This window comes from Rhinolophus ferrumequinum, chromosome 14 (genome assembly GCF_004115265.2).
Source record: "Rhinolophus ferrumequinum isolate MPI-CBG mRhiFer1 chromosome 14, mRhiFer1_v1.p, whole genome shotgun sequence".
NCBI classification, from domain to species: domain Eukaryota; kingdom Metazoa; phylum Chordata; class Mammalia; order Chiroptera; family Rhinolophidae; genus Rhinolophus; species Rhinolophus ferrumequinum.
In genome coordinates this window covers 13481585-13504312 of record NC_046297.1, presented here as the reverse complement: position 1 = coordinate 13504312, position 22728 = coordinate 13481585, and the positions used below count along the sequence as shown (strand labels likewise).

Genomic DNA, 22728 nt, shown 5'->3' with positions numbered 1-22728 from the left:
TGCATCAATTGATATAATCATATGATTTTTGTCCTTTATTGTTTATGTCGTGTATCACATTGATGGATTTGCAGATGTTGAACCATCCTTGTGCCCCGGGGATGAACCCCACTTGGTCGTGATGAATAATCTTTTTAATGCATTGTTGAATTCGATTTGCTAGAATTTTGTTAAGGATTTTGCCTCTGTATTCATCAGAGATATTGGTCTGTAATTTTCTTTTTTTGTGTTATCCTTACCAGGTTTGGTATCAGGGTAATGTTGGCCTCATAAAATGAGTTAGGGAGTACTGTCTCTCCTTCAATTTTTTGGAAGAGATAATTCCCATTTTCATAGGACATTCTGAGTGGAGCTCAGAGGAGAGAAATGAAAGTCACTGTAGAAGGTGGTAGCTTAGCTGAAATGAAAATATTCATTTATACAAGCTGCCTGTTGAAGAATCAATATAAAAGAAGACCTTTGGTTATGGATGAAGCAGTTTCCATTCATGGTGTGAATTTTGATTTCTGTAACCTGGAGATAAGCATTTAATTGAGAGCTTCATGGCCTTCTAATTATTGCCATGATATACAAAATATGGGTACCAATAAATAGTTTTTTAAAAACTTACCTAAGTAACTAATTTATGCAGTTATTAAATACAGTAATGCTATTATATAGGTTATACATAAAACAATCCAAAGTATTTCTCCTGAGTTCCAGGCCTATCCATCCAACTGGCTGCTAGACATTCATTCCATCTGGATATGAATTCCTAGAGGAATTGTAAAGTGAACCAGTCAAAAACTGAACTCATTTCTATCCTGCACAAAACTGATCTGTCTCCTCTAGTTTCTGTCTTTCCCACAGTCCACCCTGCTCCCCAAAGTAGAGTCCAAAAGCCATCTCCAGTACTCTCTCACATACTGGAACCCCCACATTCAGTCACCAAATCAAGTTCACTTAATCTCGGAAACTTTCAAACCCAACTGTCTCTCCCTGTCCCCTTCACTACTAAGGATGGATATGAAAGTTTTATTTTAAAAAAAATTTATGATCTTTAATGTACAGAAAGTTTCTTCTAAAATGCTTTATTTCTACCTTCCACTAGAGAGTCAAATTGTAATAAATATAGCATGTATGAGATGTGATGTAAATTAAGGGATCTAAGCTGAAAATCAGTTTCCTTACTTTAAAGTCACACTTATACAGTTAATATATCTTGGAGTAAATATGTGGTTTCTGAAAAGTATTTTTGCAAACATTGTCACTGATTTTCTAATTAAGTAATGTTTTGTCTTTATCTCTGAAACATCTAACATCAACAGTCTAACACTTTAGTGTGAGTCTTGCAGGGAGCATTTGCAAGAAAGGGACTTATAATTTTAGAAAAAGTTTAGATTAAGTTTCAGGAATAGTTCATTGCTTATGTTTTAGAAATTTTTTTAATTGTCTTTTGAACCAAGGGTGGGGAACCTCTGTCTTATAATAGAGATTTAAGACTTTGCTTAAGTTTATCAGGCCAATAATAAGTTCAGCAAAAGTTTAATTAGTTGGTGATGGATTGAGGCTGAGAGTGAAACTTAGCAATGTAATATACTCTATTCTTGTATCTTTCAAAATAATTTGTTAAAGTCAGTGAAAACATCTTGTATATCTGTATACTGGTATTTAATTGCTTTATTTTCTTGGCTCTTGTCTGCATTTTTTGGTCAGCTTGTTTGAAAAGAGTTTCACTTCTTTATGCTTGTTTTTGAAAATGGCTGTTCCTTTTTTACTAGTATGTGGCCTTTGCACATTTCTGCAATAGAGAAACTTTACTGAACAATTAAAAAAACCCGTTTTTTTAAAATTTCTTTTAAATCTATGAAGAAGTTGGGGAAATGATATTCATTTTATAATGATCTAACAGTGCAACAAAAATCAGTTTCCCGTAAAAAAGGCAGGAACACATTTAATCTTGTCATTCTAAAAACCCATATTGTTAATGTTTCTAAAAAAGCAAACTGAATCGTCCACTGCATTTGTTTCTTCACTGAACAGATATTTACTGAGTGCCTGCCATGTGCCATTGTTCAAGGCGCTGGGGATGCAGAAGGTAGCCCAAGTTCCCACCCCCATGGAGCTTACATTCTAGTAAGAGGAGACAGACAGGGAAAAAGTAAATATATCAGTGACCTTGGTCACTGATATATTTACTTTTTCCCTTTCCCTGTCTGTCTCCTCTTACTAGAATAATTTCTGATTGTGGTACATGCTGATTGAAGGAAACAAATAGAGGGAACCCGCGGTGTAGAAGTAGGGAGGAAAGAGGGAAAGGAAGAAGTGTTTCCTCGAGCTGAGGGAGACAGGCCAGGCCTCTCTGAGGAGAAAGTGAGCGGAGACTGGAGGAATGAGCCAGGCTTGTGAGAGCCTATGAGGAAGTGTTGTTCCAGGCCCAGGAAGCAGCCAGTTTGAAGGCGAGGAGAGGGGCAAGAGTTGGATGAGCAGAAGGAGTCAGGACAGTGTGGATGAAGTGTGGTGAGGAGGAGAATGGAATGAGAGGAAAGCAGGAAGCAGATCAGCCTTTAGCCCACAGTGAGAAATTGGGATTTTGATATATAGCAGTATTTAACTCTTAAGGCAGAATGTAAATTTTCCTTTTGTTAATAGGAAAAAACCGAAATTTATTATATTTAGAGTTTGAAGGAGAGAGCAGTTGCCAGTTTGTTATAAAAGTTGAAATTCAAAATCTCGATTGAAATATAATGTTCTTGTAGTGTGTGTGACATTAATGTAAGGGACATTTAAAGATACGCTTAGAAATCTAGCAGCAGGAGCCTGAGAGTTAGAAAATGCAAGTTCTATGTGTGCTTCAAAATCTCTTATTAATACAGCTTTTGTTTCAGTTTTGCTCTTCACTGAAATAGGTTAGCACTTGTTAATACATTATTTTTAGATCTTGGGATAATTAAAAGCCTGTTATGTTGATATCTGTCTGAATGAATTACCATTTCTGTAGTTTATAGTTACTTAGTTTTAAGTGATATAGTGTTTTACCTTAAATATTAAGACTAGTCAGAAAGTTTAAAAATAATCTCTTAAAAAGTGATGTTAATGTATAATTCTCACATCAGTGGCATATACGTTAACTTCTCTGAAGCTATAGAACATTTTAGGTGGTTGTAATTCAACGCGGTGTGTCCTCATATATAAGATTATAAATTAATTTCTTATTTCGTTTAATTTGTGTTACTTTATTTAAGGCCAGAATCTTCAGATAATAGCCTCAAGTTTACTGGAAACATATGCAGTAATGATAGGTGGATCACATAGGAATTGAAGTAAAATATTAAAGCTAAACACACGCATGTTTTAAAGGACTTATTTAGTATCATCATCAATAATAATAATAATAATAAGTTGAATATGAAGATGGAGTATGATGTAGTAAATTCTAGGAATAAAAATGAATCATTTAAATTAAGCATTCATTTGGAGACAAGCTTATACCAACTAATTTTTCAGGAAGGAAGGTAAGTAGTTTAAAGTAATGACTGTTAATGGTAAACATATTCATAGTTATATGATGGATATTTATAATCTTCTAAAAATCTAACATAAAGATTACAGATCTCTATTCTTAGACAATACACTTCTTTTTGCATATGCCTCTTAGGTTATGAAATGTACAACTGTAGTTCATCAAAATGTGCCCTAAGGCAGAATACCATTTTACTCAGTCATTAGAAAGTTTAGCATAATTGCTTAGTATAATCCAAAGAAAATATGAGTACTGACATCAGGGACTCTCCAATTTGTTAGGCAAACGCTCCATAATTTTTGGCACCAAGATAATCCACATGTTGAAAAAGCAATTAATCATTGGTGTTAGTTATCAAGCTATGATTTGAGCTGTTTCCTCCCAAAGTTGACCTGAAATGACAGAGTTCCTTATTTCATTTTTGTAATATTCTGATTTTTGAGATCAAAAGTTTAAGTATGCCACTCTGGTTACAGTTGACCTGCATTTCATGTTATTAGTTTTCTAAAACAAGTAGATCATAACTTGATAGTTATAAAGATGAATGGTATTTCTTCTACTAATATTTGGATAAAAGGTTTAGTAACCTTTAGAAACTTACAAACTGATTACCTCAGAAGTTACCTGAAGTCCTTAAACTAGCATTTTGGCCCCCAAAAGGTATATTTATTTGTAGTTGGAACTTGTATTGAAAATAGACCAAAACAAGAGAACACACAATCAGATTTTCAATTTCCTAACTTGTATTTTGCAAACTCAATGACATAGACACATCGATTATTAAGCAGTGAGTGAAATAATTACATCATAATTTGAACATAACCATCTTTCTTTGTTTAATATAAGGATGAGCAAAAAAAGAGCCATTATTCTGTGTAGTACATTTTCCTATCTTCCACAACAGCCCCCTCAGAACAGAAAAGCCCCCCACATTGCTCACCAATGTATGTGTCTTTGGAGTTAAAACAATCCAGAAATATAGAAAGAAACGTTGGAACTCAACAGTCTGTGTTCAGTTCAGTTTATTCAGCTACACGTGGACACAGTGCAGACTTAGCAATATAAATGAACTCTTCTTTGCACGCATGACTTCTCCATCTGTACCTCATCACTCTCAGACGGGTTTTGGAAACCGAACCTCTGCAATCTGTAGCCCTCCAACTCCCAAACAGTTTCTCTGCTTCATTGTAAAGTTACTAATGCTTCTGCCTGTCTGTGTTTATTTTCAAGTGGCCGTACTATGGGCAGTTTATTATTCTATTGTGCAATGCAGTGATTTTTCAAAATCCTGCATACTAAGTAGGTAGTCATACTAATTTGTGACAACAGTCTTCAGGCTAGATCCCTCAAATGAAGCACGCACGTGATGTTTGGTTTTAGAGCTGATTTTCCAAATTAAGAAACAATGGATCCCAAATGGTTTCTCTTCCTGTTGGCTCTTTGTTCTTGGCTGTACAACTGATTTGAAAATAACGTGTGTGGTGTTTTATTGTTAATCAACAAATAAAACATGTAGAATTTAGTGCTCATATAACTGGACAACGGAACCTAAAAAGTAGTACTAAATGTCTACATTCTCAACTATATCTAAGTTAATGTTGTTGAATTGTTTGGAACTCGGACCTTGGGATATTAAAATAATCTGGGAAATTTGGAACACCCTTGATTCTGGGATCTCGCTGTACCCTGAACTGGTACCAGTCCCCATTCTATATCCACTGACCTCTCTCCATCTCTTCTTTAGCCTGTGCTTCTGGCTCGTTTTATTACTTGGACATTGGGATCAAGTTTTTAATGACGATTGACATTTCCTGTATATTATCACCAAAGAGCTTGAGAAATTATCTCTGAAAAAAGTTGAAACTGAACAAAAAACAGACTTCATTTAGAAAATGGCCTTTTCAGCTCCTGAATAGCTCAAGGCAGCTGTAAGATAATACTTTGCAGGAAAAGGTAACCCCAGTACATTAGTTTTTGAATGATGGCTGCAAATTGAACCCTGATTTCCTAAAAACTCAATAATGTAAATTGGAGCACTTACATCAAAAGTGATCATGACAATACATTAACATTTGAAGATGCACTTTAAAAATACTTGTAAAGGATCTTGCTTTCGAAATAAAGTAACTGCATTTACAATAAAACACAAATGTTCCTTTCTGGGGCTACTTTTGCCTGGGCTGGACCAGTGAGTAGAGAGGATAGAGGGGACATTGTTGATTGTCTCTGTATTATCCATTTCACCTCTCAGTGTGTAGCAGTGACGTATTTTGGATATTATTGACTCCAGGGGTGGCCCTTATTTGGTCTAAAGCAGTCACTATATATAATCCCAAGGGTGGGCTCACAACTCAAGTTAGACCAATCAGAGTGAAGTGGGAGCCTGTTTTGACAGTTGTAAGCAGCTCTTTCACCCTAACTGGATGGTGTGATGTGCAGCCAGTTTGGGTGAATCAGCTTTAGGTTTAAGTCAAGATGTGGAGGGCAAAGCTGAGAACCATGGTAGGAAGCTTAATCCCACTATACCTGATTTTGATTCTGGATTCCGTGGAGCTAGGTGAGCCGACAAATTTTTCTGATTGTGTGTAAGCACTGGCATCAGAACTGAAATACTGAGACTTATCAAAATGAGCCCAACGAGGTTAGGACTGAAAAGCTTGTTTTTCCTGGTAATTCTCTCTGTTGTTATAGGCATTTTCCATCACACCAAGATGTCTTAACTGATTTGCTCACCAATGTCAAGTTAAATGTGGACAACTGTATTCTAGTCTTGGAATGAAAACTGCCAGTGTTTTCTTGGTGATTTCCATGACTCCTCTTTCATGTCAAAACCTTAATCATTCCATCACGTCTGCCAAAGAAACGTCAAAGAGCTTGTCAGTGTCCTAAATGACTCAATGTGTTGGTGTCACTGAGGCTGTGGCAGTAAACACAGATTTTGGCTGCCTGTTGGGGTCAGTCATGATTTTTTTAAAAGGGCACAAACATGGAGGTCAGGTTGAGCCATCTGAAACTGGGGGTGCTGCTTTTTATTTAAAACTAGACCGACATGCTAATATATCATCAAGTGTCTGAGAAAGTACTTGGATACTAATGTTAATTGGCTTCCTCATCTTACCAGACTATATCGTTGCTAAATCTAATGGAAAAGTTTTAAGCTGTTTTCCTTGACCTCTTGGCAGGATGTCAAGTCACTGGTAAATCTCTTCTTCAAGTATTCTTACTTCTCTGCTCCTGTGGTCTCCTCTTCCTCTGCCATTTTACAATTTGTTTTCTTGGGCCTTCTCACTGTTTCCCACAGGTCATGTCACCTGTTCTCATCCAGCCCTCAACCCCTCTCTCTGAATAAAGCACTCTAGAAACATCTGTCCAGCACATTTCTGCCGTTTAAGACTAGTTCCCCATCACTGGGAGGATGGTCCAACAGGCCCCTGCAGGATTTTCCCCATTTTCCTGTTAGTCGTCTCTCGCTACTCCCCACATTCAGCCGACACTCGAGTCTAAGTGAATCTCAGTTCCGAAGGTCATAGTAAGTTCTTGCTCTCTGCTGCTGACCTTCCACACTGCTGTCCTCTCTGCTTGTAAAAGTCATTGCCTCCCCAGTACGCTTTCTGGCTTGTCCTCCTGTCTTTCAAATTTCAGCTTCACGTCAGGCACTTCCTTCCGGAAGCCTACCTGAGTAACTCTGGCATGTTTTTCCCGAGCTCCCAGCACTTATTTCTCCCTTCATAGCAATATGTTCATAGAACCAAAATGTTCATAGAACATTTAGGTTCTTGTTAACTTAGCTTTAGCCTCCATGGCAAGTTGTGTGAGGGCAGTGGCCATGTCTGTCTTGTTCAGAGTATCTCCAGAGAGTAAAAGTGGGCCTGGTTCAGGAAAGACACTTAGTGAATATCTGAATGACTAGATACCCTGTGCTAGGCTCTGTCTCAAATAAGTTATTTGATTTTCAGGATCATAATTTATGGTATGGCTTGGCCAGTGTTTCATAAGAGCACAAAAAATGCCATGTTAAATTATATTTTTTTACTAATGGACTGGCAAAAGAAGATACAGCAGGTACTCGAATAACACTGTTTCATTCAATGTTGTTTCATTAAAATGTTGATGAGATGCTGTAGGAACTTAACTCTTGTTTATATCAATTAGCCTGTGGTAAAATCGGGTTCATTACACGTCGTTTTGCTGCAGTTCCAAGAACCTATCAATGATGGTAAGTGAGGACTTAATGTAAAAGGCACATTGCAAAGTGGGCAATAATCAGTATGGCAAGTGGAATGCTGAAATTCTTTGACTAGATAGGCAAGACTCTAAAAAATAGAAAGGTCCTAGTAAATATTTCTTTCCCTCATCTTCAAGAACATTAAAGGACACTAGAAAAATATTGTAACCCCTCCCACACACAAAAAATGAAAGAACAATTTCATTTTAAAGAGTTTTATTACAGGGTGTTAATGTTCAGGACACTTCAGAGCACCTTATACTTCTAACAGATTTTTGGTACCTGGCTTTAAAGTGTTACTCGAGTATTTTTCACATACTGGCTTGCAGGCAAAAGTACTACTTAGTGATGGTTTAGGAGATGTTAATTTGATTAAACAGTTTATCCTTAATAACCTGAGACATCAATCCATGGATAGCTTCTATGGTAGTTTTACAGCTGAAAAGAAAAAAAACACCACATCACATAATGTCACAGGAATTGAACTGAAAACTGTTTCAAACATGCAAGCCCGCCCCCCACATTTTCCATCCTTGCACCGCCCCAATGATTTTCAGTTCTATTCACATTCCACAAACCGCACCAATTTATAGTTTACTCTTGTGATTTTTAGCCTTCTGCATGTCTTCACTACTTACGAGCACCTTCACAAGGAATGACAATGTAAAATTTGGTATAATTTTTAAGTTAATTTTGTTATTTGTCAGCAGCTTTGGGGAAAGTTATGTTTCAAAGGTGACTGAAATTATATATAACTCATATTGATTCCTATACTACATTAGAATCTGTTACTCCTTATTATTTATTACTTAAACTTAAAAATGATTTTGAAGAATCCTATGCTTTTTATCCGGAAAAAAAAAATCAAACATCCTCCAAACAATTAAAAATCAAAATTAGGTTAGGGGGTGAAAGAGTTAGATTTTAGAATTGATAAAAAAATAAAAAGCAAAAAATGGTAACAACCCACCAATACTCAGAAGAGATGCAATTCTTGTCAAGTTACCCAAAAAAGGGAAAATTCTCTTCTTCTGTTACTTTTGTCCTTCCTACTTTACTTATACAAGTGGGGCATTCCCATAACGACATTTTTGCTTCATAAGAAATTGAGATGTAAACGTAGATAAAATTACAAATCACAGACAGAAGAGCAAAAACTCACATTCAGTGCAATTACCAAAAATAAGACCTAGTGTCAAAGGAAACTGTAATTTTTATGCAGGCTACCAGGTCTACCTGTACCTTTTGAAAACCTGTGGAGAAAGGAATGAGGTAATTCTAACCCAAGAGGGCTGCTGCTCCTAAAACACTCCATCTTCCCTCCTCCCTTCTCTTTCCTACCCAGCAGTCCGGTTTTATTTTTTTAAGTGGATACTAAGGTTTCAGTTTACACAGATGTCAACATAGTTTTCCCTTGCTCTGTCCCTAATTATCATGTTAAAGTTCAATTTTTGTGTGAAAGAACATGTTATGTACGTAGACTTCCCAGTCCTGTATGCATCTGAAGGGCCACATACTTATTTCCCAAGTCTTTAGAGAACATATCCTGAGTTTGTTCCTAACAAATCTTGGTAGTGAAATTTGGGATACTAAAAATTACTGTATAAAGAATAGTTTCAAAAGAATTACAAGAGAGATACAATCATTACTATGATATTTAGGGGTTTAAAACTTTATAAAAACTTGAAATTTGATAAATTTAAGAACTCCTACTTTAATACCTCAGTAGACAATTAAGTTAGAATAGATTAGGAGATTCTTTTGCCAAAGTTCCCCGCCCCCACGCCCCCAAAGATCCAGTGACTGACTGGTTTTCTTTGTCACAGCTGAACCTAGAAAAAGTGACTGGGAGTATTTTATAACGTTACCCAGCCCTTTAAGCCTTTAGTGTTCTTACCTAATATCTTCTAAATTTTCAAAGTTAAAACCTGCATGTGATAACTCTTATGGGTCCCAAGAAGTTCGGGTACCACTCTAAGTTATAAGTAAGTCAAACCATAAGGAATTTGAATCCTACTGTTATTTGCAAATCCCGAAACAAAAAGAGAGGCTCTTACCTGTCTCGCGTAGCTTTGGCAAGTTTGTCTTCTGACTTTCGGTCATGTGTCTCCAAACCCAACATGAAACTCCCCCGTCCCAGCTGGGCTTCTGACTGTTCTAATTTTTCAGACAAATCAAAGACCTGACCAGTGGTATAGTCTGCGTTCTGTGGGGAAAACGGTATTGTGTCAGTACATGATACAAGCCGACCATTCGACAATTTTAAGGTAAACTAATTTCCTTCATGTAGAACGTTTCATTTACAAAGAATTCCACTATGAAACCTAAGTGAATAGTCAGTGAATTAAGAAGTCAAATTAAACCAGCAAAAACTGACTCCAGAGTTCAAGCAGTGAAAGTGCAGAGTTTTCCCCCTTTTACAATTTCCAGATTAAATTTGAAATTTTTCTTTCTGACTGCTGAAATCTAATGTTTGTTACAAGGAGACGCTTTGCCAGATCTGGGTCTAGGTTCGGGTCCTGCTGCAGAGCAGTTGGGAGCCCGTGAGAGAGCTCCTCTGTGCCTTTAAGGCTTCTGAAAAAAATGGGGAAGGAGGTGGGAATTGCTACCTTAGGGCTACTGTGAAGATTAAGTAACATATATAAAGCTTGTAGCACTGCCCAAGGTACCTTGTAAAGGCTTAATAAATTGTTAGCTAAATTTGTTATTTCTTCTTGTTAAACATCCAGAATTAGTACTGTGACAATGTTTTAAAAATAACATTGTTTTAGCTTTCCCGTTTATAAAATCGCTATTGCAAGAAATTTGGAAAATGTAAGCAATATAAAGAAGAAACACATGCAATTCCTCCACCTAACTATAACCACAGTTATACTTCAGAGTATTAAATATATGCTGGATGCCCATATGCACACCTATATATACCTATATACTGCTGGAATATATCTATATACTGTTTTGTCTGTTTCATACTTTTTAAAAAGAAAAATTTTAGTAGTTACATACATATATACTTCACGGTAATATTTAAAAAAAGATTTTTATGGGACATCTTTTTGAAAATGTGTCTAAAATACAAAACAATTATGTCCCTCTCCTCCAGCTCTGAGGCTGGAGACCTAAGCTCCTTTCCCCATCACAGCCCCCAGCCTTAAACCCTATTGGGAGAATTAATTGTCTTTGTGAGGTGCTTAACCTATTAGCCCTGAGAACACAAAGCAATGATCTTTGTTACTGAGATATGTAGCTATTTGCTTTTTTGTTGTTGTTATTGTTTTTTAATGTTTCCTAATAAAAGAGAAGCGTAAAACAAACAAAAAATGTTTTAAAGATGAGTTGTGAAGTACATATTCCGTTCCTTCCTGTATCTTCAATAGAAGAAAATGAAAATTAAATACACAACTTGGCAACAATTAGTTATTCTGTTGCTCAGTGTGTAAGACAGTGTACAAAAAACACAGTTCAATCAGCAAACATGAAGAGTTATTTGCCGTCATCAAAGTTACTACAGGGAGCCCTTTAAAATGCTACCAGCTCTCCCAATGATTTTATAAACTTAAGATATTTTTTAAAGATGCAATATATTCACTTTGTCTGGATCTAAATGGTTTAGGACACCAATACATGCCCCCACCCCCGATTTGGAGAAAACCCTAAGGTTATAGACCACTTCATATTTGGAAGATTTACTTCAAGCAATGAAAAACAGGATGGCAGAAACAGTTATACTATTAAAATTACATGACGTCAATTACATTTCAAACACAGAGAGAATAAATATAGGGAACTAATTTCTTAAAATCAGAAAATAACTTTTAAAGTCATAGTAAATATGCTCAAGTGAGGTCTTTTCCCCTGAATACAATGAACCAAACAATAACAAAAAATAATTTATTGAGGCTTTATTATATGCCAGGCATTTTGCTAACTGCTTTATGTGAAGTATTTCACTTAATTCTCAATATACTTAATGATGTACGTACTATTATCATTGAGCCCAAGAAAAGCTCTCAGTCACACTGAGTAACTTTGTGAAGGTCACACACAGCTACTAAAATGGCAGAGTTGTTTTGAATAGTTAATTTTATTCCAAATGTTGTGGTTCTAACCATTGCTGCATTGTACTATGTGAAGTGGCCTACTGTTCCTGGCTAAGCTCTAGATAGATAGAAACTTGTTAAATAAATATCCTTCTAAGTATGTTAGGCTTTAATGATATATTGGAAAATATATTCAGTGATTGTTTTTCTTCCCTCCCTGCCATCTGCTGCACTAAGATAATGATAATCTGATTTCCTTCTGGGCAGCTCCTTCCTCTTGTTAGTCCCTGTGCTCCTGCAAGAGTTTCTTGTAACCCAGTCCAGCAGTGAAACACCTGGCCTTGGCCCAGCCACTCATGGTGTTCACTCCGTCGGCCCAGACCAGGTTTATGGATGGGCATGTGACCTACGCAAAGCTCAGACACAGTGAGGCTTTGCCTGGAAGTGTCTGTGTGTGTGTGTGAGAGTGTGTGTGTGCGCGCGTCTTGATCTTCTCTCCTGAATGTGAAACTTAGAGGCTAGGAGGTCTGAAGCTAATGCTGCCATCTTGCTTTGACATGAAATCTAAAACTGAAGCCAACTGACATGAAGTCAAAGCTGAGAAAAGGACCAAGACCTCATAATATTGTTTGAATGCAAACTTAGCTGAGGCTGAACTGAGCCCTGCTCCTGGATTTTGCAGCTTACATGATTCTCTTGTTTGCTTAAGCCAGTTTGGTTGGGTCTTCGGCCCCTTGTAACCAGAGTCCTACCTGAAATACCTGACACAACACAAATCAGGATTTGTGGTTTTCTCTCTATAAGTCTCTAAGGCAGGGGCAGATCTCACCCTCATTTTGCTACTATGCTTGCCATTTAGACTTGGTCTCAGTGGTCCATGACAGATCTTTGTTTGCTTGGCCTACTACCAGAATCTGACCCCAGCCCTGCTGTCTTAGCCAAGTCAGGTACAGCTCCTTCCACGAAAAAAGAGTTTCCGATATTAAACAACTCATGCAGCTTAGATAAAATTCAAATGCATCCCTTGCAAGTACAGTACTTACAGTAAGCAAACTAGAGGAACTCAGTGTATTCACCCAGTATTTATTCCACAAAAGTTCAAGCAATTTGCGATCCAAAGAGGATTTGAAATATGAGACTTCTAAGGCATAATATCTATGAAAACAAAAGCACAAATTTAGTAAGTAGAAAACATATTCAACTATATCATATAAAAAGTTATGGCCAGTTTTAGTGAATTACATTTTATATCTCCTAATTAGGACCTATTGCTTTTTGGAAAGTAAACTTTAAAGTAGGTCCTTAAAGCACCTAAAAGAATTACCAATGCTTCCAAAGGTACCTAGTTTATAATCAGGGATAGCAAGAAATGTTTGGTTAAATGTCTGGAAAATATGTGTTTTTTAAAGTAATAAATATTTAAATATCTCACTAGGTTCTGTACATGAATGAACACAAGAAACACAAGGGACTTCTTTCCCTTAAGGTAAAGGAGCTTACCATTTACGTAGATGTGGTATGAATCCATAAAAAGTTAAATGACATACGGTGACTAACAATAAATGATGCTATAATGAAATGCATATATTAAAGTGAATCACCTACCAATTAACTGTTAGGGATAATGAGTAGTCTTAGTGTTGATGGAACTGCCTGAGAACCCCAGTGAGAAGGCAGGATTTAGAGTAACCCTTACGTGAGCCCACGGTGTGGATATGCTGAGAGCAAGGAGGGCATTAGGCTGAGACCATCGACTCACAAAGGAAAGCCATGAAAGGAATAATAAGCCAATCAGTTTACCAGGACAGGTGAGCAAGAGCAGAAGAATTACATACGGGAAACCTAGAAAGCTATGTCGGGGTCTAATTGGTGGAGGACATTCCATAAAAAGCTGAGAAATGTAGACTTTTATCTTCTGGGTACTTGGGCCTCACAGGAGGTATTTGAGCAGCACAGTGATAAGGCCGCAGAGGTGCCTCAGGAAGCTGGCCATGGCAGGACGTGTTAGAGCAGCGCCTGGAGGCAAGGACGCCACAAAGGGGGCCAGTGCAGCGGGGCAGGTGTGAAAAAGAAGGGCTGCGGCTCAGGGCAGTGGTGCAGGATGGACACAAGCGCACAACAACACCTGCTTGCTGACCGAATGCAGGAGTGAATGAATGAAAAAGAGGAAGAACGTAAAGACATAGGATTAAGTGAAGGCCTTTTCAAGATCAAGATACCAGTGCGTATCTGAAGACGGGAAAGACACAGCCAGTGAAATGTGCAGCAGTGGATTTCTTGAGCTCCTCTTCTGTCTTGGGTGCTTTACATACACTCTGATTTAATCTTCCCTCCAACCACACAAGGAAGGAGTTATTATTCCCATTGTACAGACAGAGAAACAGATTTAGAGAGTAAAGACCTTGCTCAAAGCCACATAGCTGGTGAGTGGTAGATAAAGGATAGTAAAGTTATGTCTATTGCCAAAAATCTCCCAGTCTTTATTTTTTCATTCAGAGCATAGACATGTAAGACAGTATTTAAGAAGTGAGGCCTAGGAGTGAGGAGAGTTAGGGATGGGGCGGGGGGGGGGCCAGAGGCTCAAGTGGAAAGGTCAGCTTCAGAAAGGAGGAGTTGTACCTCTGATAGCTGAGGGAAAAAGGGATTAGCGGATGAGCATAGCAAGAGATATTTAGATTTATAAAGGATGGAAAATACGGGGATGCAAACTTGAGCGTCTACAATATGCTTTTATGTTTTAAAATTTATGGATCACCTTAATGTCATTACTATTTTAATTGCATAGGCTGATGCAATGACATTTTTTGTGTAAAATGTAGTGATTAGCAGCAAATCTCAGTAGCAGAGCTGAAAACAAGAACATTCAGAATTACTCGTGGAGCTAAATCATCTTCTTTATGAGAAGCCAGTCATAGATACTGCTTAGAACTGAAAATCAAGAAGCAGCACTATCATCATATTGTTTGAAGGTACTGGGGTAAATATTTAGAGGAATAACTATAACAGATTAAGTGATTGCCTCTGGGAATGGTACAAGGCTTGTTTTTCATAAAAAGTTTCATAGAACCATTTTACTCTTTAAACAATGTGCTTATATAACACTGATAATGTACAAGCCAATTAAAAAAAAATACTTTGTGTACTGTTTTCACTAAGGATCTTCAAAGTTAAAAATATTTAATATCTACAATGGATTCTATGTTTAAAACAGACTTTGAGTACGTATTATGATCTGGGATTTAAGATAGTAACAAAAAAAGAAAAGTCAATATAAACTGCAAATAATAGCTCATCAGCAAATAATTTAGAAAATGTATCCATAACCAGCCCTGCACAAAACTCCTGCTCTTTCATCCTGGCAGTATGTTTTATTACAGATTTGAAATAAAAATAAATTAAGCCACTTATTTGTCCTATGAAAAAGTTTATTCTTATTTAGGAATTGATCCGAAACAAGAGCACATCTTTGAATATCCTAGCAATTCCAGGTTCAAAGGTCTAGGCTCTTGTAGTTAGTTAGTTAGAAAGTAGTTAGTTAGTTAGTAGTTAGTTAGAAAGCAGTTGGTCTTCTCTGACAGGCTCAGATTTCAGAAAAACAGGAAATGGAGTTTGTCTGGATATAGAAAGCATAGGCTACATCAGTCTTTTTTGTTTGTTTCCAAAGCTGCTGCTGGTGGTTAAAAAAAGTGGAGTAGATATGAGAAGTATAAGCTTTTGATACAACTACAACTGAATTTAAGTGAATGAAAAAATTGTTACTCTGAAAATGAAAGTATCACAGCAGAGTGTTTCCATTCTTAGGAGTAATTCTCTTAAATAGGAATGGTTTAAATTCTTTTCAGTAAGGCAAATTAATCCCAAACCTCTAACTGAAAAATAAAATAGAATCTTTTTCTTCAGAAATATGTCAGGGATGATTGAAAACCAGATGTATTTACAAACTCTATTTTAGATATTCTGGAATTTTCTAAGAATTTGTAAACAAAAAATAAGAGCAGTAGTTAGTAGCAGATGGGTAATCAAAGTATTTCTTGAAGTTGGGATAGAAGGTATGGAGAAAACGAGACACCAGATAATCATATAAGCACCATTTTTTTTGGGGGGGGGGGTGTTGCCCACCCTTCTATGTGCCACACCCTGTTGTAAATGTTAAGATACAGCAATGAATCAATTTCACTCTCATGAAGTTCACATTCAAATGGGGTCAATAACAAGGAAGCAAAAACATACCAGTTGGTAGCAAGTGCTAAGAAGAAAAATGAAGCAGGGAAAGGGAACACACAGCAACAAGAAGGTGCTATTTTAGATAGGGTGAACAATGATCATTCTCAGTTAAGGTGACCCTTAAACAGATAATGACTGAAGTAGTGGGCCCCATGGAAAGAAGGAAGAGTGTCCCAGGCAGAGGAAACAGCAAGTGCAAAGGCCCTGAGGCAGGAGCCTGCCTGGCACCTCTAACAAACCGTAAGGAGGCTGGACGGGAGAGAGCCAAGGCTCAGTGACAGGACAGGAGGAGCTCAGAGAGGTGGCAGGGATCCAACCAGCAGCCCCTGTGTTATGGTTAGTATCTTGTTTTGTCCGCAGGACTGGGGACAGCATCCTTGCTGAGATGGGAAGTCATTCTGAGAAGGAACATGATTTGACTTACAAAAGACCTTTCAGGGGGTAAGGGCAGAAGCTGGAAGGCTAGTTAGAAGGCTAGTGCTTTGGTTCAGGCTCCAGATGCAGGGGTTTAGGGGCAGGTGAGAAGACAGGTAGTAAGATGTATTTCAGAAGGTAGTAAAACACTCCTCATTTAACATTTTTAAAACTTGAGATGTAATTCACATACCATCAGATTCACTAAAGAAGTACACAGATTCAGTGGTTTTTAGTAGGGCTTCTTTAACTTGTGAAGTGAAAACATTTAGGAAGAATTTTTGCTCAGTGGAATTTGGGTACTTTGAGGGTTGCAGACGTGCTCGTGTCAGGCTGGCCCTGAATGCAACTTCTTTCAACTGTTTATTTCATTAACGGGCCAAGTATCTTGTACACTGATAAAATGCTTATGGTTGTATGAAACGCAAATAACATAATAGGTTTAAACAATTATTAATAAAAATCCAAACATTATTCGAAATTTATATATTCTTACTATTATTTTAAAAATATTATGTAATGCGTTTTGTCTGAACCTTTTTTCTCATTTGTAAGGGGCTTGGACTGAATGATCTTTTTATGATGATTTCAGCATCAGAAACATTTTTTAATTACTTACTGTTTGCAGTGTACACCAAAGTCTTCTATTTTATTAAGTGGGATAGTCTGGTACTCAGAAGGTCCTTCATCAGGAGGTTTGTAGCCCTAAATAAAAATGAAGAAAATAGAAGATTTAAAAAAAAAGAAAAGAGTAAAACGTATGTCTTATATGTAGCTTTCTATTTACAGAAACATTAATTATGGGGAGTCAAATATTGAACATAAGTATTCTATGTTCAATAAGTAAATAAAAAGTTATTTTGCTTATATCCTCCCTCAACCCCACTTGGTGGCTAAAGACTGGATTTGGCTTATAGATTCATTTTTCTGGTCCTTAGGTGATGTACACTTCTGCTAATATCTATTTTAGATTGCAAGAAAGGAAACAGGTGTATTTAGCTTATTTATCTGGTACCTGAAAGAATGCCAAGGGCATACAGAAACTGAATAACAAAGACTGCTTTTCTAGTAAAATGAACAACATGTAGAACAAATGTATTGTCTTTTGCTAAGGACAATTTGACTGCTAATTTGTGAAAAGTATTAAATTGTTTTAGGACAAAACAAGATACTAACCATAACATATCTTTAAAAATAAGTCAAATATTTGGAATTAAAAGAATTACACAGATTTATAATTTTAACAGTTACCTTTGGGTATGTCCTGAAGGCTCCAAGATTCACTTTCCCTGCAGATATTGTTCTTGTTGGGTCAATCTACACGAAAGACATTTAGTATCTGATTATAAAATCATTACGTACTTCCATTTGTTTAAACTTCATAAACCCAGAAATACACATGTACATATAACACACCACACACACAAACACACACTAATTAAAAGAACCAAATAATAGGAAAGAAAATAACCAAACTCAAAAGCCATAAAAGTTCAATAAAGTGGGTAAGTATAGAAATGTCTCCTAGTTAATTTAGAGGTTAGATCTCGTTATTATATGATTTACGAATATTATTTGAAGATTTACTCGTCTCTTTTTCAAGTTTTTGTCCTTCTAATAGAAGAACAATTTCTACCTTCCTCACAGTAAAGTGGATTGCGTCTAGTACACTGAACATAGCAAGAGGTGCTGCAGCGATTCCTGATTTACTCAGTTCAATTAACATTGACTGAATGCCTCCTATGCGCCAGGGACTGAGACACAGGTGCTGTGATCACCCTCACCTCACAGAGTAGGGGAAGAGACACAGAGAGGTCAAGCACCTTGTTCAAAGTCCCAGCTAAGAGGTGGAATTCAGATTCAAACCTAGGCAGACGACACCAGAGCCTTGCTCTTACCACACAGTTTGTATTTCTCTCTATACTTGCTCCGGTAAATCTTCATGAAGAACTTAACTAAAACTGGTTGAAAAAATACTTACCACCACGGCTACGAATGGCTCCTGGAACTGCTGATTGAGCATCTGAGTACTGACATCAATCCCAGAGAGCCAGCAGCCATAGCCAGGGTGGCTATGGTACCAGCCAATTGCATTTTCAAGGCGGCCAACCTAACAAATGAAGAGGGCATGGGAGCTTGAGGTTCCTGTTCAATTCTAGAGACACTTATCATTTGTCTGTTTACATAGTATTATGGTAAAATAGTATGCAGAATAGTTCATAGTGTATGCTGCTTTCAAGGTAAAAATTGTTTTGAATAGATAATACATGCCCAGAGCACAAAATTAACAAGACACAAGTCCTGTATGGTTCTTCAGTCCGCTTCCCACTTCTTTCCCCTCAACCATCCAGTTTCTCAGCCCAGATGTCACCACTATACCCAGATGCTTACACACCTATCTTCCAGAGATATTCTTTGCATATGGAGATTGACAAACACACACACAATGGCATACTACATACAGTGAACTGAACAAAATATTCTGGGGTTTGTTCCACATTAGTGAATATACAGAGAACTACTGTTCTGTTTTTATCTTTTTCAAAAGCTGGCTAGCAGTTCATTGTATGGCTATGCCATAATTTATTTAATCAGTTTGATACTCAGAAAAATTTAGGTTATTTGCAAATTTTCAGTTTTAAACACACATCTGATAATGAGAATTTAAAAAAAATGTTTGAGATCTAATTGACATGTAACTTTACATTAGTTCAGGCGTACAACGTAATGATTCGATATGTATGCGCTGCCAAGTGATCTCAGTGGGTGTCAATTAACATCCATCACCACACACGTTACACATTGTTTTTTCTTGTGATGAGAACTTTTAAGATACACTCTCTTGAGTATTTAATATTTTTTTTTAAATCCATGCTACAATCATATATATTTTATATAGAAATTGTTGCAAGTAACTTAAAATATAAACTTCCATGCAAAGAGGATAGTTTCAAGTTTAGAAACTTGAAAGTCACCATGAGACTCTTCACCTTGCGGAGACCAAACATGAAGGAACACCATTTTTACCTGCTTGGCATTTTCTATATACGCGGCCATATACTCGTAGGCAGCAGCCTGAGCATTTACTCGGGTTTCAGTGCCCTCTACGGGCAAAGCAAAACTGTCCATAATGATCATGGTTTCACCGTCCACCTTTCCCAGCATCAAGCCCATCACTTCCAGGTTGCCTCCTGATCTGGCGTGCATCACCATTTTCAGGAGAGCCAACGCTGAGATTTTGCAGTACTTAAAGTAATGGTGGCTGCAAAACAAAAGCACAGTGTAATTAACTTTCTTATATAAAGTACAATTTCAAAGGAGTTTGTGTGAAGATAATGAATTTGCATTGAAGGAATTTACAGTGATGGAAGGAGGAGAGAGCGTGAAATGTGGGAAAGAAAAAAGGAAGTAGAAAAGGACAGAGTTCCTATAGGGGGACAGAAATGATGAACATGTCATAGTGCTGCCAGATAGTTCCCCTTGGGGGAAGGGAAAAGTATGAAATCATTTTTTAATATACTATTCAAGTGAAATGGAGGTATTTACATGACCAGTTCAACAGACTTGTTCTCCATTAATTTTGGAATCACCAGATCTCTGACTCTGACTGGTTGGATGGCTGTGCCCAGCTATTCTCAGGCCTAACTAACCTTCTGGTCTAGTGGTGAAGAATGTGGGTTCTGACATCCATCTGCCTAGGTTTGAATCCTTATACTGCCGAGTCCTAGCTGTGGCCTTGAGACAACTGCTTCAGTTTCCTCATCTGCAAATAGGGATATTTCATAGAGGTTTTGTTAGGAGGAAATAAACTAAATGAAATAATGTATGTAAAGTGCTTAGCTTAGTGCCTGATACATACTAAAGTTTTTAAGTGTTAGGTGTTATTAGCATTTATCTTTTATAGTACTCTCAAAGAAGAGTGTGTTGAAGGTGAGGCTTCTTTTTGAAGTGTCAGCCTCAAAATTAAAAATGCAGCCCTAATAGCTTTAGTTCTACTATGATCATGATTTCAGAGTTTGTCATCTGTGGATGGAACTAAACTACTCTTGAATAAAATTACATTTTCCATCTCAATAATGCAGCCCAAGACAGCTAGGATGAATATAATTAGAGTCACCATCAGACAGTGAACACAGCTGATAATCTCCAAATATTTAAGAGGCTACAACAACCTAAAATGCATAGCCTGCTACAGGAGTAAGCAGACAACCAGCCATACTAACCAGTCTGTACAGAATGGTCAGTCAGTGTCTCTGAGAAGCCTTTTTAAGATGTTTGCCCACAGATGTCAATCACAACTGAAAAACATGGAGCCCTGGTTTTGATGTCAAGACATGAACAAAAATCTTGGTTCCTCCATTTACTGGGGAAAAGAAAAAACAAAACAAAAACCAAACAAACAAAAAACCCGGTTATTATGCCCCTACTACATTCATTCTAGAGCCTTTAAAATATTTTTATGACATCACCAATAGGTCTTATTTCCATTTTACAGATTAAAAAAATGAACATGGATAAGTAATTTTCCAAGGATCAATCAACTAATTAGTGACAGTAGTGAGATTTGATCTTACGTCTATTGCTCAGTTTATTGCCTCAGTGTGATCATGAAATAAGTTACTTAATCGTATTTGCTAACATTATTTGCAAAAATGGAATGAAAATATAGAACTGGGTTGTCATGAGGATTAAATGATAAATGGAATGGAAATTCCTAGGTCAGTACTCACGCATATTAAGCACTCAATAAGCATGGCTGGATCTGAATACTGACAGTTAAAGCTTGCCTTCTAAAAAACTGTGAGACAGATGAAGTATGGTTTTTGTTGCTGACCACCACTCTATCTCTCTATTAGATTGTGCTCTTCTTACTCTCTCCCTAACAAAATCTGCTCTCAGGAAAGGATAAATGCTGTGGGTGAAGGATCCTCAAGCTGTCATCACTGTCATGGACACAGGGCTTTTGCTAAGGGGCAAAAAGCCTTAAGCTCTATTGATGCAATTTCTAGTTTATGTAAACTGGCGAAGTAACATTTTGGGAGACTGGGTAGACCCTCGTGTGTTTCTGAAATAATCACCAGCAGTCAGAAAACGATTACAGATCTCTAAAAGATGGCTCAAAGTTAGAGATTCTTGGGCTGGCTCAATTTCTGAAGACAGCTGCAGCCTCCAGTCTGGGATCAGCTGAAGGTGCCAACAAGGTGTATATCGAGATAGGGAGGGTTCAAGGCAGAGTGTGTGGCATATAGTACAATACGGATGTTGAAAAGTGACAACACAAATCACCGCTTGCCTTTTCCTCTTCCATCCTTCGGAGACAAACGTGTTAAAGACACAGAAAGGGGAGACGAAGTAAACCCCAGTGGAGGGGCTTAGGCTCTACTTGAGGGTATAGAAAGTAGACCAAAATTTCTTAGGCGCATATTCTTTCTCCTCCCTGTGCATGAAAAAACAAGCTCTCCATCCCCTTCAGCTCCCACTCCCCCTGGGTCGCTTACACTCCCGCCACCCCTTCCCTCCCTTGCGCTCGCCAGGGACCTCCTCACTCCTTAGTCCAGGGCTTCGCCGCCAGGATTTCTTGCTGCTGTTTCTTGTCGTATTTATAGATTTCATCGATACTCTGGGCTTCTTGCATGTTGTTGGCCAATTCCCAGGTTTTCTGGGCCATACCACTCCCGGACGCCGCCATCGCCGAGGAACCGGAGAAGTCGTCGTCTCCACAATCAAGACGCAACTTTACCTTGCTAGGTTTCTGGGTGTGGGCCTCGGACCCTCCCCACCAAAGATGCAAACCCGTACTACCCTGTCGAGGCAGCCATGACACCTAGAACCGGAGGTGAAGTTGGTACAGACCATTCGGGGATGGAGGGGGCGACGAGAAACGACGTTATAAATAGCAGAAACATAACATTTAGAGACAGAGGAATGTTCTTGGGGCTTAAATGAGAGCATATGAGCTTGGAAAATTATATGTGTGTATTAGGACAAACTCAGTGCTTGGATATGAGAATGGTATAGCCTTCCGCACCGGAAGAAGGGCATGTTATCGTTATACCAGAAACTGCAGTTGGCCTTCTTTGTTCGTACTGCGCAGGCTCAACCTTCGCCATATTAAAAATGTGTAGCTCTTTAAGTTGGGTTTGGGGGGAAAAGCTGTTTTTTTCTAGCTGTAGGTACCTTAAATGAAATAGTTTGTTGAAAGACTGAAAAATAAGGATGTCCGCGGAAAAACTGCGCTATAAGTAATTCTGGGTGCTGGTGAGAAACATGGCATCTTAATTTACTTGCAGACGAATCACTGCATTTGCGCCAAATCCTAAGGG

The 22728-nt window shown here is 37.7% G+C and overlaps 1 protein-coding gene across 2 annotated transcripts; it reads right to left on the bottom strand.

Moving 5' to 3' along the window:
• Window positions 1–7926: 7926 nt before the first annotated feature.
• COPS5 (COP9 signalosome subunit 5) lies at window positions 7927–22226 on the bottom strand. Of its 2 annotated transcripts, none has more exons than XM_033126797.1 (8): window positions 21952–22226; window positions 19433–19667; window positions 18387–18515; window positions 17657–17722; window positions 17025–17110; window positions 12811–12922; window positions 9785–9933; window positions 7927–8165 (listed from the first exon to the last, which is right to left on the bottom strand). In XM_033126797.1, the coding sequence occupies exons 1-8, from the start codon at window positions 22092–22094 to the stop codon at window positions 8081–8083; spliced, it is 1005 nt and encodes a 334-aa protein (XP_032982688.1). In that variant the 5' UTR covers window positions 22095–22226; the 3' UTR covers window positions 7927–8080. The 2 variants fall into 2 exon arrangements, with proteins under 2 accessions (XP_032982688.1, XP_032982690.1); XM_033126799.1 differs by having other exon boundaries at window positions 7937–8165; window positions 21944–22082.
• Window positions 22227–22728: the final 502 nt, after the last annotated feature.

Excerpts from the sequence above, each read along its gene's own strand:
- COPS5 (XM_033126797.1), bottom strand. The coding sequence starts at position 22,094 with ATGGCGGCGTCCGGGAGTGGTATGGCCCAGAAAACCTGGGAATTGGCC. Across the intron at positions 19,668-21,951 it reads GCGAAGCCCTGGACTAAGGA|CCACCATTACTTTAAGTACT; the intron begins GTGAGGAGGTCC and ends TTTGTTTTGCAG. Across the intron at positions 9,934-12,810 it reads GTTCCTCTAGTTTGCTTACT|AACGCAGACTATACCACTGG; the intron begins GTAAGTACTGTA and ends TTTTCCCCACAG.